Genomic DNA, 19,730 nt, shown 5'->3' with positions numbered 1-19,730 from the left:
TTTTGTAGTTTATTGCATGCTTTGTGATTTGGGTTTTCTTTAGGTGACGGCAAAGTGGGTATGGTTTAGGTTTTCTTAAGCTTAGTAATGTGGTTGTTAGTGGTGGGTAGTGGAAAGGGTGGTTCATGGTTACTGTATCAGTAGAGGGATGGTTTGGTTATGATGAGGTATAAGAGAAGGGTTAAGATTGATAGTGGATCTGAAGGCTGGCATGGGTGGAGATAGAATAGGAGCTTAGGATTTTTCCTTTGTTGTTTAACTAGGTCCCCCTGTTCGTTTTTCTAGTCTTATAGAATTAGGACATTGATAGAGGAAGAGTCTCTGATTTGGCCTTAGGGGTGTTTTTAGAATTTTGTTACAACAATGGTTGCTAAGTTTTGAGGGGTGATCATAGTTGTTAATTTTGTTTTAGTACCAGCTGATACGCTTCAATTATACCAAAATATGGTATATTTAAATATGATTTTTTATACCAAATTTGGTACTGGGTAATACCGATTATTTGCATTAGTTTCAATTGGTTTTGGTGAATTTCGGTGAATTAGCTTATTTCAGTCGGTACATGAATGTGAAATATATTTTGTAATTTTTTAATTTGTCTTTTGTTGTTTAACTTTTTTTAACCTAATAAAAATAAAATTAATTGATAAAATAACCCTTGAAAATTGAGTTTCTTTTTTTTATACTTTATTTTTTCAAACAAAAGTTTATAAGTATTTCAATCTCTTTTAAGAAAGCAATTATGCTCAATTTAGAAAGTTTAACAATCATAAAGCCTTAGTTAATTTATTTTCATCTCTTTATTTTTATCTTAATATTTACATGAAAAAAAATACTTATTTAAATATCATACGATCAGATTAAGTGTTTAAAATATCATGAAAATTTTATGATATTATTTCTTATGCTTTTTAACTTATTTATTTGATTTTTGAAGATATTTTATATTTATTTTGTAGATTATTAATAGTATTAAAATGTACAAGTTCATATATGTTTATAAATATATTTATACTAAACTAAAAAATCCACAATAATATGTCGAAATAACTAGTATCAGTATATACCATATTTTTATAAAAAAAAAAAAAACAAAACATTATTTGGTATGATATTAACAACTTTGTAGGTGATGCTTGCTAGATTTTAGGTAAAGGAAAAGTAACGGATGTATCATCCAATTGTCCTACGATAAAATGGGATAAAACATGAGGAAAAAGCAAGCTATAGTCAGATATAGTGCTAGTTTTTGGCCGGCGAGAAAGTAAACCAATTTTTTCCTTTTTGTTTTGTTTTTTTAATTACTTTAAAATTTGACAAAATGGGCATGGGCCTTATTATTAGCCTCAAATGTCCATTGAGCCTTCAAGCTCACATGATTCAATTGGAATTGGACTTTAATCTATGCAAAATTATCCAAAAGCCTTAACGAGGTCAATCTAATTAAAACATATAAGTTGGTCCGAATCAAAACGATCAAATCAAATATAAAAATCAGATAAAATGATATTTGAACTCTCACTTTATATATTTTTTCAAGGCCTTTTTAGCAGGTAGAAAAAAAAAATTGAAGAACTATTAGTAGTTAACTAAGTTAAACTATCAGCAAAAACTTATTGGTGGACACTGACTAGCTCTCAAGTTACAAAATACACGCAACAGCCACGCACGTATATACCATCTATATGTTTGTATTAAGGATAATTATCCCATACATTAACAAAGAATAAATTTTTAATTTTATATAATTGTACTATAATTAATTAATTTGATTTTAAAATTATATAGGGTCTACCAAAATATAATGTGGAATCCACTCTTATAAGTGAAAAGATCCTCACATAAGTCTTGATTTTAATTGAACATTTGTAATATTATAATAAAAATAATTGTAGTTAAACGCCCTCTAAAGAATTAGTATGTGTATATTTAAATATATTTAAAGCATCAACTATTAAACTATTAATATTGACATTTGACAATCGTATAACACTATTTGTGGATTTTAAAAAGGTTCATTTTCTATACGTAATAAAAAAATTTAAACTCAAAAAATAAGATTAAAAAGTTAATATGTGTCCATTAATTAATCAATTAATTAATTAATTAATTAATTAATATTCATAAATACATCCTACGAAGGCATATGCTGGTGGAGTGTACAAATTTCATTGCCCGTAAAAGTAGATAATTTTTTAAATAAGAAACTCATTTCTGATATATAGAATAATAATTCTTTTGTTAATTGTTTAAATTTAAAATTGTTATTATATTACACTAAACATTTGATTTTGGGGTAACTCAAAACTTTGGGTTCCAATTCAATATCTAAATAAAGAGATAATTATATTAATTTACGAGCAAGTAATTGGATTTCTTTTCTTTCTTTTTTTTTTATTTGAAAAGGGTAAATATATTACTAATCAAGTTTGAGATACAGATTTTACTAGTCTTAAGATACGCGCAGGGCATTCTCCCATCCATCTTTTATCTGAGCTAGAATGCAGAGCGTGTTTGGCAAGACTATGCACATCCACATTAGCATTCCTTTTTATATGTCTCGCCTGAAAGGAGTTGAAGGCTCTTCTCATAGCTTTGATATCTGTCAAAATATTGCCCACATCAGAGAGGTCCTCTGATACTGACCCGGTCCCATTTATCACTCGCAAGGCATCACCTTCAAGAACGACATTCTCCAGCTCCATGTATGACCCAAGCTCCATTGCTTTAGCAGCAGCCAGAGTCTCTATTGTGTTTGGGTCCTGCACAACTGAAACTTTGCTCGTGGCCACTCGTGGCCACCCCCAAGACCTCACCATTAGCAACCCGTATCAGCACACCAATTCCACCTAGTTTAAACGCCAAATTAAGGGCCCCATCAAAGTTGGCCTTTGCATAGCCCACTGGTGGTGTCTCCCAGCCTACATCCGTCACAGTACTGCATGTTGCATAAGTTTCATTAGCTTGTCTGAAATGCAAATAACTTTCAGCCTACCGCACAACTTGCCTTGGTGTTTGGTGCTTATCCTCTTTGACAAATAAGTTTCTGCTATGCCATAAAGCACAACATAGAACCAGTCCTCGTTCCAACTAGTCAGTGGATGCCTCCCTTGCAATCTCGTGAAGCCATCCCCCTGCTCTACGTCTCGGTTAAACCCAGTCCACCTTGCAGAAAGGCTAGCCATGGCCCAAACCTCTTTGACCGTTTCTTCTTGGTTACCGCATCTTGGGCAAGCACTTTGGACGTTGATGCCCCTCCTTCGCAGTGTAATGAAAGTTGGTAGGAATCCCTTATTCAACTTCCATCCAAAGATTTTTAACTTGTTAGGAACCCTGGCTCTCCACAATTTCATCCAAGTTTGTCTTTCTGCTTCTGTGGTAACTTCCTGTCCATGCAGCTGGGCCATGCTAGGCAAACCATGAGCAGCCACTATCATATGGTATGCGCTACGAACCGAGAGCCACCCGTTTTTCTCGATGCCCCAGGTGACCACATCAGGGTGGTTATTTGAGCTTAGCGGAATAGAGCTGATCAGGTTTACTTCCTCATTAGAAAATACACTATCCAGTAACTAATATTCCATCTTCTAGTTTGGTTGTCCAACAGGTCTACCACTCTTGCGTCCTCCCCAACGATTCTTTTTGCATGGTTTCCTGGGATTAGCACACTGTTATTGGGCAGCCATTTATCTTCCTGTAAGAATAACCACCCATAATGGGCAACTCCATGAAACCAACCGCCTTGGCAGTTTATCTTCTTATCATTAAACTGTCTTAGGCAGTTTTCCTTTTTATAAGTAAAAAGTGCTGCTTACTTTTTGGTGTTTGAATAATAAGCACTCGGCCATTAATATATAGTAGAGAATATAGAGAAAAAAGTCTCTCACCAAAAGAGAGAGAGAGAGAGAGAGAGAGTTAAGTAGGCATTTGAATAATTCTCAATAAGGAATTTTTGTATTCAGTGTGAAGGAATTATGTTGTGGAATTGAATAATTTTCGTATTGTGATCTTGTTCAACGATGAGTAATTCAAGTTGGGTTCTTTTTTGCATCCACTTCTTCTTAACAAGTAAGTATATATATATATATATATATATAATTTTGTTCGTATATGTCTTCCATGAATTTTTCTTACATTAGTATTAGAGGCAGGTTGGCTTGTTTTCTAATTCGTTTGTATATTCTTAATAATCGAAACATGATATGTTCTTGCATGATTGTGAATATCCATAAGAGATTATACTTTTTTGTGTTTTTGATATAATTAATGTTGTTGTGATAATTCTTGGAAATGCCATTGATGTTGTTATTTTGGTTCATTTGTTTTTCGGTATTAAGGAAAAAAAATTATCCTTATTAACTTTGGGATTTTGGATCACACAAGAATGATTGAGATGAGTCTTAATTATTTTTTTGACTTATGTTAACTCATGAATTCATGATTTTTTGTCGTATGGTACAGAAAATCATGACTATTATTGTGAGGACTCCTATCGTTCTGAGGACATTGGCATGATTCTTGAGAGTCATATGGCTAACGATGGAATTAAAACAATATTGAATAGATCCAAATGATGATATTGAGAGGCATATCATCAAGGTTAATGGTATGATCCAAGAATTGATATGATGTGATAGCATTGGTGTCAGGAATGATCATATCAAATATAAAATGCTAATGGATATATACACTTTTGACTCCTAGGTAAAAGAATCTTATTTGACATATCTAGATGTCTTTAGGGAGTTATCCTAAGTATGAAATATTAATTAAGGGTTTTATGAAAGAATACGTGAAAATGGGAGCAAAGAGGAGTATGACTCTCTTAGTTTGCCCAAGTCTCCATAATGAGCAATGTGAATGCAAAATTATCAAAGGAATTTTTAAAATCTATCCCAATTCTTAGACAAGTCATTTGAAATGATTAGGAACATGTTTTATTAACATTTAGTATATATATATATTTTTAATTATGAACAAGTTTATGGATTTGAATGATATTTTTTTGTAAGACCTGCTTGTTGAAATCAATATATACATGTTATTGATTATATGTTGGAAACCTTATGGTTAGTGGGAGTTCTAAGATAATTAATTTGTTCTATCTTAGAATAATTGATTTTGCATAATGAAATAAATTAATAACAATTAAACACATTTAAAAATGAAATTTGATTGCAAACAAAGTGACTTTTTAGTTTTATTTTTATGTGAATGATTGTCATTGTTTTATTTATAACATTGTGACAAAATTAGAAGTATGCAATACTAGGCATTAATTAGTGCATATATCTCTTGAATGTAGAATTATAAGATCTAAAGTATGAAAATCTAGTTTGTATTTGAAGAATAAGAGGTTCTTGATGTTCTGAACAATATTCTTGATGAGCCTGAAAAAGGGAATACATTCTAGCATAGAAGGGATTGAGAAGCTTATGAGACCTGGAAAAAGATAAACTCCACTATATGTGTTACGTTGCTTAACAATATGGAAAATGATATTATCCGTAAGTTCCAGCCTCATGAAATAGCCAAAGAGATGTGGAGTGCCCTAAAAGCAAAGTTTGGTGCAACTTTAGTTAACAAATAAAAGCATCTTGCTATCAAGTTTGACACATACAAGAAACGACCTAATCATAATATAAGGTAGCATGTGAGAGAAATGTCAAACATGATAAACGAGCTGAAAGAGCTTGGTCACACTTTGACAGATGAACAATAAGTTCAAGCTATTATCCGTTCTTTACCACATAGTTGAAGCCTATAACAGTGCATTATACCCACAATGAGAATATAAGGACTCTTAATGATGTTTTTCGTCATCTTCAACTAGAGGAATATTATATGGAAGCATTTGAGCCTAGTGCTGATGTTTCTCATCATTTTCAATTAGAAGAAGATCGTATAGAAGAATCTAAGTCTAGAGTTGATACATATATGAAATCATTTAGTTCAAAAGAAGCTTAAGCTTCAAGCACAGTCCACATAGTGGGAACAAAGAGAAAGCTTTTAAAAAGCCAAAGAGTGGCCAAACTAGTAAAGGATAAGGTACCAAGACTCATTTTAAGAAGAACAAACTGAGAATTAAGTGCTTTAACTGTGGCAAAAGGGTCACTTTGCTTATGAATGTAACAAGCCAAAGAAGGTACAAACCCTTAAAGAATTTTTTTGTAATGCTAAAGTATTGTATTTGTTTTTAGTATTGTTATGATGACTGAATTACATCTTTTGTGACTTGTAGATTCAAGGGCCACAAACCATGTAACATGAGACAGGAATGCATTCATGAATTTTCGTTGGATTCCATGTGAAACAAAATGTATCTATATAGGAAACAATTCACAATTTGAAGTAAAAGGAATTGGCACCTATAAACTATGCTTTTGGGGTTCATCTATTTGATTTCTCACAAGTCTGAAGCATTAAAGTGCTTTAGAAAGTATATGACCTTGGTAGAAAATCAATTAGATAGAAACATTAAAGCATTAAAAAAATGCCCAGAACGTGAGTATTTATTTGATAAATTTAGACAATTATGTGATGAAAAGGGTATTGATAGGTAATTGACCATTCTTAGGACTTCACAACAAAATGGTCTTACAAAAAGAAGAACTAAGACTTTTTTAAAAATGGTAAGGTCTATGATGGCCTAAGCAAATTTACCAATCACTTTTTTATAGTGATGTGTTGTTAATTGCTACTTATATACTTACTAGAGTACCTTTTAAATTGGTTACATCCATCCCTTATGAATTATAGACTTACATACATAGGCATAATAGTTTTGAAATGATTTAATATGCTAGATTGCAAGCTGATAGATACTTTTATGACAAAAAGTGAAGGCTTTAACTAAAGAATATGTCCTAAGACTCCATAAAAAAAGAAACAAATGGTAAAAGTTCCTTACTCTAGTATTGTTACGAGCCTTATGCATGTTATGTTGTGCATAAGGCTGAACATCTACTATGCCATAGGCATGGTAAGCTAATATCAATCCAATTCAGGTCAACCCTATTGAAAAGCTATTAAAAGGATATTGAGATATCTAAAAGGCACCATGAATTATTTATTGTGCTATCAAGGAAGTGATATGCATTTGGTTGGCTATACGAACGCTGATTGGGAAAGAGATTTAGATGAAAGAAAATCTAGATGTTTTCTTACTGAATAGTGAAGTTATTTCTTGGAGCTGTAAGAAATAGACTTATATAGGAATATCCATAATTGTAGCATTTTTAGTAGCAATACAAGAAGTTATTTAGCTTAAGAGATTTTTATATCACTTGGGACTTGAGAAAGATGAGTTCAACTTAGTGTTGGTGAATTGCGGTAGTCAAACTGCAATCGCAGTCACAAAGGATCCCAAATTTCATTATAAGATCAAACATATAAATACCAAGTATAACTATAAGAGAGACGTGATTACAGAAAAGAAAGTCAACATGAAGTACATTTTTATGCATAAGATGATTACAGATTCGTTTACTAAGCCCATACCTAGAGACATGTTTAATAATCACATGAGATCTCTAGGATTGCATAGATATTGTAGCATATGTATTGATTAAACAGTTTTATATGAACAATGTATGATATTTTCCCATTTAAGTTCACTTATATTGAATACAATTAATATCGTTAAAGTTTAATACTTTATTTCATTATACATGCACACAGGTATATGTATATGTACATATATGATATGATTCAAAAAGTATGTCAAACAAATGATTAGCCTTCTCATATAGGCAATCGCCTCAATGGTTTGGAACCATAGAGATGAGATTAGTTTTAAGTTATGGATCAAGAGCCCAAGCTTAAAATAGAATCGCCTTAATATGGGATCAAAATAAGGTTACTCAATATCGAGAATTGTGACCAAAAGTGAATAAACCCACAATTCACTTTGTTTGTCTTAGTATGCTAATGAAAGTCTCATTGATTAAATGAAATCAAGTAGAGTTATGGACTTAAATTAGATACTGGGAGTAACTGAATTATCTCTTGTATAGTATTAATATATAAATAATGAAAGACATACATTCCCTGGTAAAAGAAGAATAATACCATAGCATGTGTTTCATACCACATGTGTATTGTTTAACCAATAAGGGTAATAGAAGAATATATCTCTACTTCTTATTGTGTGAGACCCTTAAGATCAAAGGATATCATACTTAATACCCTTAAAGACCTTTGACAATTTTTTAAAGTTTTAGTTTAATGTTAGCTATCTTGGATTATTGTCAATGGTCATAGATAATTCGATCTAATAGGACATATCTAGATAGCAGTTGAATTAAAATAGAGAGATTTTAGAAGAAAGAAATATCATTTTGATGTCACATTTGGTTGTATTCACAAGTCAACCAATTATGTTTGAAACGTCAAACATAATTGTGAATACACAAGTATATCATATAATATGATAAAAGAGAGATCGTGAGAAACTTGAAATATAATTGAATGGGTCTAATGTATTGCATACTTACTCTACTTGTACTTGAGAGTTACTATACATACCTAACAGTTATATAAGTGACTATATGTGATTATGAGTTACTATATGCACTTGATAGTCATATAGCACCTGAGCTCTCAAAGTATAACGGTCGCACAGTCTATTTTCTTGTATGAACCTGATGCAAAGAATAGAGAAAATATTCTTGAGATCATAACACCCATTCTATACAAGTGGGAGACTAGAAAATAAGCCAACCTGACTCTGATACCAAATGTAAGAATAACTGCCCATAATAGGCTTAACTCTATGAAACCAACAACCTTGGCAGCTTATTTTCTTATCATTAAACAGCCTTAGGTAGTTTTCCTTTTTATAAGTAAAAAATGCCATCTATTTTTTGGTGCTTGAATAGCAAGCATTCGGCCATTAATATATAATAGAGAATATAGAGAAAAAAGTCTTTCATGAAGAAGAAAATAAGGAAAAGAAGAGAGAGAGTTGAGTAGGCATTTGAACAACACTAAGTGAGGAATTCTTGTATTCGGTGTGAAGGACTTATATTGTGGAATCGAACAATTTTCATATTATGATCTTATTCAATGATCAGTAATTCAAGCTAGGTTCATTTTCACTTCCGCTTCTACTTAACAACTAAGTATATATATGATTTTGTCCGTATATGTCTTCCATGAAATTTTCTTATACTTCCAAACTCTTATCCTGGTTCTATCGTCGATCCTTCAACTTATTCCATCCATCAAGTCCCACCGTGCCATCCATATGCTGCGCCACATGAGAGACGGGTCCCAACCCAATTTTGATGACATGAAATCACCGCCTGGGAAGTACTTGTCACTAAGAATTTTGTAAAGCAAAGAGTATTTGTTATTTAGTAATCTCCATCCTTGCTTAGCTAACAGGGCGCAATTAAAAAATTCCAAGTTTTTGAAACCCATGCCATCTTCTCTTTTGCTCATACACATCATATCCCATCTCAACCAGCACATGCCTATTCCATTTGCCCTTGCACTCCACCAAAAGTTGCTAATCAAGCTATTGATTTCCTGGCACAATCTCTTTGGCAATTGGAAACAACTTATACTGTAGGATGGAATGGCTTGGAAAACTGCTTTAATAAATATCTCTTTACCTCGCATAGATAATAAACGGCTACTCCATAGCTCAATCCTCGACTGAATTCTGTCTTTCATCTCATTGAATGCCCTTTTTTTTCCTTCCGACCATGGTTGGCAGCCCAAGGTACTTTTCGAGATCTAATGTCTCATTGACCCCAAGTAGTTGTCTCACTCTTTCACGGTTCCCTTTATCCATATTCCTACTGAAGTATACTAGAGATTTCTCCAAGTTAATCTGCTGACGAGAACCAGTCTTATAAACCTGTAGCACGCTTCTTACCATTTCACATTAGTTTTGGTTTGCCTTGAGAAACAGCAAACTCTCATCTACGAGAAAGAGATAAGTGATTATTGGCCCATTCCTACTAGCTTGCACACCAGTGAGGTGATTTCCTCGTTGATGTTTTGTGAGGAGAGCGGAGAAACCTTCAGTACATAGTAGAAATAAATAAGGCGATAACGGGTCACCCTGGCATAACCCCTTTCGTGGGAAATCTATCAGAAACATCACCATTTAACACCATAGAGTAGGGCATAGAAGTAATACATCGCATTATAAGATCTATCAATCGAGGATGGAATCCAAGCTTATACATCATAGCCTCTAAAAACGACCACTTAACCCTATTATATGCCTTACTCATGTTAAGTTTGAGCGTTATAAAGCCTTCTTTACCCTTGCTTTTCATCTTGAGTTTGTAAATAATCTCATAAGCAGTAAAAACAATATCAATGATTAATCTTCTCGGTATAAAGGCACTCTTATTCTCACTAACACAATGGGGAAGTATACACTTAAACTGGTCCATAAGGACCTTCACAATAATTTTATAAATTACATTATAGAGGCTAATAAGTTGAAAACTAGTAACTTTCTTTGGGTTTTTTTATCTAAGGGATAAGAACAATATTAGTGCCATTTACCTCTTCCAATGATGTCCCCTACTAAAAAATGATAGGTAGAAAGCAATTACATCAGCTCCCATAATGTTTCAAAACTTTTGGTAGAAAATGGCTGGCATGCCACCGGGCTTGGTGCTTTAGTTGGATGCATATGCTTTATAGCTGCACGAACTTCCTCATCTTTGAACTCTGCCACCTGCTGTGCATTCATTTCAGTTGTTATTTTGCACTCAACAGCTTCCATAATGTCCTCAATATGACTAGGCTTTTAAGAATTATATAGATTTTGGAAATACTGGACTATCATCTCTTGTATCTCATCCACACTATCAACCCAAATCCCATCATCATTTTTTAGACCTTTAATCATGTTATTCCTTCTTCTGGCCATTGCCTGTGTATAGAAATAAAAAGTATTTTTGTCCTTTTCTTTAAGCCAATTCACCTTCGCCTGCTGCAACCAATAGAGCTCTTCCTTCTGCATAGCTATATTCAACTCCTTGCACAAAGCCTCTGTCTTTCTCAGTTTGTCATCTGTGGGCTCCATGGATTTAAGTTCCTTATACTCCTCTTTTAGTCTAGACACGACCCTTTGGTGGCTTTCATTCCTTGCCTTATTCCATGCCTTTAGCCCCATCCCAATCTGTCTCAATCTCATATGAATACCCACCTGCGTATGCTCGGCCCACATATTTTTTTATGATGTTTTCTATTTCAATTTCCTTCGTCCAAGAAGCTTCAAAAGAGAAACTCGCTTTCTTCCATCTTCCTACTTCTACCTCTTGTGACCTTGCATCCTTCACTATCCACAATAACTGGGTTACAATAAAAAATTGTAAACACAAGGTTTGTAACTGTGTGCATTGGAAACAACTCAATCCAAGCTTTATTTCCCAGTCCCCTATCTAGCCTCTCGCAAATAACAGTATGGGACTCCTTACCTCTTTTCCACATGTACCACAAGCCACAAAAGCATAATTCTTCCACCTTGACTCCCAAAATGGCCCATCTAAACTTTTCTATTTGTCTGTGTGGTCGAATATTACCTTCTTGCTTTTCAGAGCTCCATAAAATCTCATTGAAATCCTTTAAACAGAGCCACGATTTTGAACACTGAGAGGCTAACCTCTCCAGCCGTCGCCAAGTTTGGTGCCTGTCAACTATCCTTGGTTTCCCGTAAAATCCCGTGACACGCCATTCTTGCCCATTTTCATCCACAACCTCCATTTCAATATGATGTTTAGAAAAACTTGGTAAATTGAGCTCCATAGTCCCCTTCCACAGCATCCCAAGACCCCTACTCTGACCCACCACATCCACCCTAAACATTGAATTCATGTTACATCTTCTCTTGGTTCTATCCAATGTATTACCCTTTAAGAATGTCTCACTTAAAAAGATAATGTCAGGATCTTCCCTCTTCACTTTCTCGTGAAGGGCTCGAATTGTCCAAGGGTTCTCAAGCCCACAACAGTAATCTCCGCCGTTTCGCTTTTCATCTGGTGCATATCAACCCCCACTATTCTCCTTTCTTGGTTTGGCTTTCTTTCTCTACATACTCTTCAATAGAAGTCTTTTCTAGATCCTTTTTCGACTCCACACCTACGTGACTAACTTGCATGGCATGGCTCGAGTTACGTATTTTATGTTCGTGCTTACTTTTCTTTCCACTTTCCTTCTTGGATAGCTCTTCGATATCTTCCTTCTGACTTTCATCCAGTTCAACATTCATCAACTCTGGAGTAGTTGTCATGTTCGAAAAGCCACCCCCACAGCTGCCACCCCTTCAGTGGCTCGCTTGTTTTTACTCTCTTCCATTGTCGATTCCATTATCTCATCGTATGTCATTGTCTCAGGCAACATAGCGGGCTTTTTCTGAGAACTAATTAACGTTGAGGGCGACCAATAATTAGATGGTTCAATTGGTTAAAATCTTTTATTTTTTATGAAAAATTTTTGGATTTGAATCTTATTAATGATTATTTATTGGATCATTTTGAATGCACAATTTATAATTATTTATCTAAATTGTGAGATAAAATACATCTTAACTTAACTTCAAAATCTGAATAATATGTCGACTTCAAATTTTTCTTACAAAAAAAATTTAATGTTAAGGCCCCACATAGTTCTTTTTCTATTGTTATTATATGGCAACATTTCCCCACTACTACCCACGTGAGCTTGCATGGAATTTCCCCCAGCATATTCCATTTTTAACTCTCTTCTATCCATGTTTAAATTCCTAAGAATCCCTGATATTTTACGCCGTGATTGAGTAGCAAATCATGGGCATTCCTGAAATTCCTTCTTGAGATCTCATGCCCTCATGATTTGTGCCACCATTATTCAGCCTTCCATCATCATTAACCCTTCCTTGTCTAGTCTTTTCTTTTCTCGCCGCCTTCGCATGGCCTGCACCCCTGAAGTTAGCCAAGCCGCCCCTTGCATATCTCCCTTTTGGTGGCAATGCCCTAAGCCATTCTCCATATTGAGCCTTTGCCACATTCCCATCCTCTGGATGGCCTTGCATTCCATAATCAGCCTAAATGTGTCCAATGATGCCACACTTGTAGTAAAAGTTGGGAAGCCTTTCATACCCAGCCTCCTCATGATAGCCTAGCCATTCCTTCCCCAAATTAATATTAATCACCTTAGTAGTTTACGGATGTCAACGACAACTCTAAAGTGTAGAAATCTAGTCCATTCACCTCCCCCGAGCCCTTCATCCACCTCTGGCAACTTGCCTACTTTTTCTGACATGCATTTACCTATATCTTGGCATCTCATTCCTAATGGAAGTCCATACACTCTAACCCAGAAGCTTGCTTTGTGGAAGCTATATTAGTAGGGCAAAATCTCGCCTTATAGTCCTCCATCAACAGTACATGTTTATCGAATGTCCACGGTGCCCCTCCAAGCACTCTTTCCTTGTCACCCTTCATTGCAAACTTGAATAGTAATAAAGTTTAAGTGCATTATCTCCACCTTTTTCGCTAGCCTCCACACGATTTTCAATGTACTGATGAAGGCCTCCTGATTGAAATGTCTTTTGAGTTAAAAGCTTTCCCACCACCCATCTCTCCTCATCCGCTTTAGCATTATTAGTTATCAATCATTTGGCCAAACCCTACAACTCCTCCTCTATGAATGATAAATTTTTCCACAATTCCTCTAACTTATCTGCCATACTCAACCTACGCCCCTTTACTCTAGTGGTAGACACTAACTAACACAATGAACTAACTCCCCAAAAACTTCAAAGAAGTGCTTAGGAAAAACTCTTGCAAAAGTCAAAACTAGACTCCTCCCAGGATAGGAGACTTCAACTGGTGCTTGTGTGCTTAGCGAGGAATTGAATTTGTTGAAGTTAAAATCTATCGTAAATAACGTTCAATAAAAAAATAGAGATAATTAAAGGACGTCGCAATTAGAGTCAGGATTTCATAAATAAATAGTAGTAAATTAAAATAATAAAAGAGTGAAAAAGAATTAAGAACGTTTATGAAGGTTAACTTACCTTTATATATAAGGTATAACAAGAATGTCAAATGCTCGCTCTGTTAAGAGAGGCACACCAAGGGAAGAAAGGAATGAAAAGAAAATAATGTTTCTTTCTTTGATAAGAGAAATAGGAGAAGGAAAAGAAAACAGATAGATTTTCTCGTTTATCTTCTTCTAAATTTAATTCTTTCAATTAATGGAAGGAAAACATTTTTCTACTTAAATTAAACATTTATTGACAACTTTATTTTCAATTTTTTATACATAATATTTTCTTTCACTCTATTTCCATCTTTTTTGTAAAATATATAGGGAAAAAAACAACTTTGCTCATCTTTTTCCCTGCTTCATACCGAACATAAGTAATTTCTAAACATAAACACGTTGATATCATGTTAGTTCAATTTAGATGATTCTTTTATATTTTTCTCCCTTTCTAAGCTTTACCTACTACTAATTCTTAAGTTAACTTTTTTATTTTTTCAAATTAATTTTTATAATTCTTACTAGTCCCTTTGTTTCATTTTTTATTTTTAGATATTTTAAAATTATGTGATTTTTTAACACTTAAATCTTTTGCTTTTTATATTCAAAATTATTTTTTATTTTTTATTTTACTTTTTTCTATTAGAAACTATAAAACATCAAATTTATAAAAAAAAATTAATATTATATAAACCAAAATCAAAATTCTTTACATTATATGAAAAGAGATTAATAATGTGAAATGAAAAGAGCATTATACATGTATTTTTTTAAAAAAAAGATTTACATTAATTTTTGTTTTATTATCCATAAAAATAAAGTAGCAAGTTCGAATGGCCGCGCATACCGCAGACAACTAATGTCAATAGTAATTCCAATAGCTACGAAGAAAAACACTATTATTTATTTATTTTTGGGGTTAGTAGTTGCCATCGTTTCTTTCATCATCGGCCACCACCTTTCTTAAGAAAACAGCTCTTTTTTGCTTGCTTTAATTTATAGGGTTTAAAGATAACTTTTTCCAAGTAGGCTGTGCAAGTCGCAACGCCTCCAAATTCCACTATAAAATGAACTCCCAACTCATCTGGATTCTCTACCCTCGTGCTTCAGCATTGCAGCAGCTACCGACAGTCTCGCACAGATTATACAGTTAGATATAAATCCTGAAAGCAAAAACCCTTCCCTGTTTAACCCTCTTCCATCGCTTTTCCCTTTAGTTTTTGTTTGCAGACATGTCTCTGCTCTCAGATCTTGTCAACCTCAACCTCTCAGATACCTCTGAGAAGGTTATTGCTGAGTATATATGGTATCTTTTCTTCGTTTTCCCAGATCTTTTGCTTCCATATTTCCCCTTATTTCATGTCTTAGTATGAGTAGTTGTAGTGGTAGTATCATATTTCTTTCTTTTGGTTTAAAGGACTGTTGGTCAAATTCTGAATCAATCATGATTTTCTGCTGTGTCTATGTGATCAATCATTGAACAGGATTGGTGGATCTGGGATGGACCTTAGGAGCAAAGCCAGGGTAAATCTATGATTTCTTGTTTTGTTTATTAATTTCTATAACTTTTTTTTTTATTTATTTTGCTCTCTTTTCTTGTTAGTATTATGGTTTTTGATTTATATTGGGACATACAGACTCTTCCTGCCCCAGTGAGTGATCCTCAAAAGCTGCCACAATGGAATTATGATGGTTCAAGCACTGGTCAAGCTCCTGGGGAAGACAGTGAAGTCATCTTATAGTATGCTCTGCCATTCTCTGTCTCCATTTCTCTCTCCTTTCCCATTTCATAACTTAGTTGATGATAGGATACAAATTTGCATTTCTTTTCCCAAAATAGCCCACAAGCAATATTCAAGGACCCATTCAGAAGAGGCAACAACATTCTGGTTTGTCCCTTTCATTTCATGTACAATATTTTGACTGAATAGTTAAATACATAAAGTCCAATTAGCTTAATGCTCTATGTATTTGTTCCTAAATGTTTAGGTGATGTGTGATGCCTACACTCCTGCTGGTGAACCAATTCCATCAAATAAGAGATTTAATGCGGCAAAAATATTTAGCCACCCTGAAGTTGTTGCTGAAGAACCCTGGTTTGTTCTGTTTTAACTATGAATTTTCATGAATTTTCCCTTTTATAAACATATATATATTCTTGCAACAAATATACAGGTATGGGATAGAGCAGGAGTATACTTTGCTGCAAAAAGGTGTTAAATGGCCAATTGGGTGGCCTACTGGGGGTTATCCTGGACCCCAGGTAACCAAATTTAATTTTTCCTCTTCAACTTGTAGTTTTTCCTTCTTTTTTTTTTTAAATTGTTGTTTATCTGCTGGTTTTCCATTTATTTTAAAAAATAAATGGCAATATTTTTTGGGTTAATAGGGTCCCTACTACTGTGGTGTTGGTGCTGACAAGGCCTTTGGCCGTGACATTGTGGACTCCCATTACAAAGCCTGTATTTATGCTGGCGTCAACATTAGTGGCATCAATGGAGAGGTGATGCCTGGCCAGGTAGATGCACCCTTCTGTTCTTTTAATCGGTGTCTTTTGCCAGAAATTTGTTTTTCAGCATTTTATCCGTAAACATAAAAAATTAGAATTTTATTTCCCTGATGGTGTTCATCTCTTACATAGTGGGAATTCCAAGTTGGCCCTGCTGTTGGTATCTCTGCAGGTGATGAGGTGTGGGTGGCTCGTTACATTCTAGAGGTAATTTAAACTTGCTAGAGCATAGACTGCAGCAATGTGGTTTAACTCTTAATTTCTTCACTGAATAGTTTGGAATATTTTTTTCTTCAATGACAGAGGATTACTGAAATTGCTGGAGTGGTTCTAACTTTTGACCCTAAACCTATCCAGGTTGGATTTCAACCTTGAGGTTTGACTGATTTAAAAATTTATATCTTTTATGTTAATAATGCAAAACGCATCATCTCTTTTGTTTGTCTGACTGACCAGGGTGACTGGAATGGGGCTGGCGCACACGCAAACTACAGGTTAATATATGTGATTTGTAAAATCTAGTTTAGAATCTAGCTGCTGTTGCAGATGTGAATAAATATATGATAGCAAAAAGAAAATGGTTGTGTTTTTATGTCATCTTCTTTAAAATCCTCTGACCTGCCTTTGCAATGTTCTGGTAATTAATTTCAGCACCAAGTCCATGAGAAATGATGGTGGTTTTGAGGTCATCAAGAAAGCCATTGAAAATCTTAAACTGAGGCACAAGGAACACATTGCTGCCTATGGGGAAGGCAATGAGCGCCGTTTGACCGGAAGACATGAAACAGCCGACATTAACACCTTCTCATGGGTATGAATTTCTTCCCACCTGTTCTATTCATGTTAAATCATATCCTTTGAATTTCCGAAGATTGGAACATGGAATGAATCAAAATTTGTGTGTTTGAATTTGACAGGGAGTGGCAAACCGTGGAGCCTCTGTTAGAGTTGGCAGAGACACAGAGAAGGCAAGCAAAGGTTACTTTGAGGACAGGAGGCCTGCTTCAAATATGGATCCGTATGTTGTCACTTCCATGATTGCTGAGACAACCATCCTCTGGAAACCTTGAGACTGGAGACTTGAATGCGGAAAACCACCATTTCTTGCCTTCTGGTTAATGTTATGGTTGTTTTACCTCAATATTTCTATCTTATTTATGGGAAACATTGATAAATACCTGCTAGTATTCCTTACCAGCTGGCTTTATCTTAGTGGTAGTTCCGCAACGTGTATGGTGTCTTGGGAATACTACTTCCTCTTTATATTTTCCCGGAATTTGCTGGCAATAATACAATGGCATCAAAACTGGAATGGTCCTTTCGCTCCTCTTCTCTCTTTTTTCTTAAGAAAAATAAAATTTTGGAAAGTTGCTTTCTGTTTTTTTGTACTTTTACAAATATTCAGCATTTCATTTAAAACTTTTTTTACAATAATTTTATAATTAAAAAATTATGTAAGTATCAATCACTTATAAATATGAATTTCTTAAAAGATTTGGATAAATTTTATATAATTTTGAATTATGATTGATAAATTGTAATATATTAATAACTTTCAACTTGTCGTTGTCACTGTATCAGAAAAAAAGCAATTACAGCTACTAATATTTTTTTGGATTCTTCTTATAATTGAAGAAGAGAGAATCTTATAAAAATGGTTATTTCACGTCATCGGCCTATTTTCATTTTGTTCAAATATTAACTAAAAAGATTAATCAAAATTTTTTATAAAAGAAATAGGGTTTGTGTAGAGTACATGGAAGGCTTGGAACAAGTTATCCAAGGAAAATGGAAGAATGCCATAAGTGCATAATGAAAAGCTTTTGTGTTAATGCATTAATTAAGGTTTTATCTTAATTAAAAATATTAAATTTTATCTAATAGATTCTGTTTGATAGATGTTTTGATTTCTTTGCTTTTTGTCTGGTTTTTCTTTTTCGCAAAAATGGATCAAAAAGAATAAAAAAAAAAATCTACCATTTGAAGCCATAACAGTTTTTAGCATAGTATTTTAAAATTGCTTTAATGATTATTACTAATAAATTAACCATGTGTTGACAATCATTACTTTACCTTTTATCGTGTAACAGTCTCAACTAGTATTGTTCTATATATTAAATCTGACTCCAAATTACCGATTATATACTCACACGACACTGATCCGTAAACAGTATCAGCTATATTTTTCTACTTGAAATTATTAAAAATTTAAAATATAATATTTTATATCAATAACTTACATAATTATTGAAATTATTACAAATTAAAAATATAAGATTTTATATCACTAGATTACATAATTATTGACATGTCTGTATCTTTTCTATCAAAAACTTAATATGAAAAAAAAAAAAAAAAAAAAAAAAAAAAAAAAACGTTGAAATGAATGAAAGGGATAACAGGCAATTTTTTCACTGTACTGCAGGTGAAGGTTGAATTTTGCCAATGTACTTCGATTTGGATGAATTTTGCTATTGTACTTTCACTTTTGGGCAAAAGCTAACGGAACTGAAATATTTCGTAAAATATTTTATTCATATATTTAAAATAAGTTTTGAATAAAATAATAAATTGATGCAGATATTCTATATGCAACAAAAGTATATGGAGTGTCGTGATGGAATAAATTATTATTTGTTTTATGTATTTTATATTAATATAATTATTTTTAAATATTAAATTTAAAATTTTTTTAAAAAAGCTAATTTTAAGTTATTAACCCTTATACCATTAATTCTCGCACAAAATAATTAATGCAATAATAATAATAATAATAATAATAATAATAATAAAATACTAACAATATTTATTAACATTTTTTATTTTTTTTCATTACTTTTAAGTTAATATTAAAAAGCAAATAGGTTAAATTGGGATACAAGAGCTTAACATAAAAAATATTTTTAAGTTATATATCTTATTTTATTAACTTAAAATTGTGATAGAAAAATTCATAAAATATTTTTTAAAAGGAAAATTTTATTTTTATTAGGGGCAAAAAAATATGAAAATCAATTCAAAACTATGATATTCAATTCCATTCAGAACATTTTTTTTATATGGATCAAATTTGTTGGATTATAAGGTTCAGCAATCTCTCTTAGAGATTCGGTATGTTGATTCATTTAGGTGAAATATTTCATGGTGGATTGAATTTCGGTGTAGGACAACCCAACTTACAGAAGCTTAATGGGTGAGGTATCCCATTAAGGCTTTACAAAGCCCC

At 33.3% G+C, this 19,730-nt stretch overlaps 3 protein-coding genes across 3 annotated transcripts; 1 reads left to right on the top strand and 2 right to left on the bottom strand.

The window, feature by feature from the left end:
- Positions 1-2,727: 2,727 nt before the first annotated feature.
- Positions 2,728-9,886, bottom strand: LOC149516809 (uncharacterized). The gene is made up of 4 exons (XM_089765221.1): positions 9,710-9,886; positions 3,614-3,694; positions 3,008-3,545; positions 2,728-2,921 (listed from the first exon to the last, which is right to left on the bottom strand). The coding sequence occupies exons 1-4, from the start codon at positions 9,884-9,886 to the stop codon at positions 2,728-2,730; spliced, it is 990 nt and encodes a 329-aa protein (XP_089621347.1).
- A 1,358-nt stretch (positions 9,887-11,244) lies between these two features.
- Positions 11,245-12,259, bottom strand: LOC149516808 (uncharacterized). Its single transcript, XM_089765220.1, has 2 exons — positions 12,166-12,259; positions 11,245-12,005 (listed from the first exon to the last, which is right to left on the bottom strand). Exons 1-2 carry the CDS (start codon positions 12,257-12,259, stop codon positions 11,245-11,247), a joined length of 855 nt encoding a protein of 284 aa, XP_089621346.1.
- Positions 12,260-14,923: 2,664 nt separating this feature from the next.
- LOC111317103 (glutamine synthetase nodule isozyme-like) lies at positions 14,924-17,831 on the top strand. The gene is made up of 12 exons (XM_022919452.2): positions 14,924-15,301; positions 15,480-15,519; positions 15,633-15,736; positions 15,836-15,884; positions 15,985-16,091; positions 16,171-16,258; positions 16,385-16,513; positions 16,637-16,711; positions 16,808-16,861; positions 16,961-16,998; positions 17,156-17,315; positions 17,422-17,831. Exons 1-12 carry the CDS (start codon positions 15,228-15,230, stop codon positions 17,572-17,574), a joined length of 1,071 nt encoding a protein of 356 aa, XP_022775187.2. The 5' UTR covers positions 14,924-15,227; the 3' UTR covers positions 17,575-17,831.
- The last annotated feature ends 1,899 nt before the right edge of the window (positions 17,832-19,730 follow it).

This window comes from Durio zibethinus, chromosome 9 (assembly GCF_047325235.1).
Source record: "Durio zibethinus cultivar Kanyao isolate XHJ-2024 chromosome 9, ASM4732523v1, whole genome shotgun sequence".
NCBI lineage: Eukaryota > Viridiplantae > Streptophyta > Magnoliopsida > Malvales > Malvaceae > Durio > Durio zibethinus.
This window is presented reverse-complemented; position numbering and strand designations above follow the sequence as displayed.

Bases quoted from the DNA above. Each gene is read 5' to 3' on its own strand.
- LOC149516809 (XM_089765221.1), bottom strand. From the start codon at position 9,886: ATGGTAAGAAGCGTGCTACAGGTTTATAAGACTGGTTCTCGTCAGCAG. The intron at 3,695-9,709 runs GTCGGAAGGAAA...TTATTCTTACAG, and splicing joins ACCTTGGGCTGCCAACCATG to GAAGATAAATGGCTGCCCAA. The intron at 2,922-3,007 runs GCAAGTTGTGCG...TGACGGATGTAG, and splicing joins GATAAGCACCAAACACCAAG to GCTGGGAGACACCACCAGTG.
- LOC111317103 (XM_022919452.2), top strand. From the start codon at position 15,228: ATGTCTCTGCTCTCAGATCTTGTCAACCTCAACCTCTCAGATACCTCT. The intron at 16,092-16,170 runs GTTTGTTCTGTT...ACAAATATACAG, and splicing joins GTTGTTGCTGAAGAACCCTG to GTATGGGATAGAGCAGGAGT. The intron at 16,514-16,636 runs GTAGATGCACCC...TCTCTTACATAG, and splicing joins GAGAGGTGATGCCTGGCCAG to TGGGAATTCCAAGTTGGCCC.
- LOC149516808 (XM_089765220.1), bottom strand. From the start codon at position 12,259: ATGACAACTACTCCAGAGTTGATGAATGTTGAACTGGATGAAAGTCAG. The intron at 12,006-12,165 runs GTAAGCACGAAC...GATATGCACCAG, and splicing joins GAAGGAAAGTGGAAAGAAAA to ATGAAAAGCGAAACGGCGGA.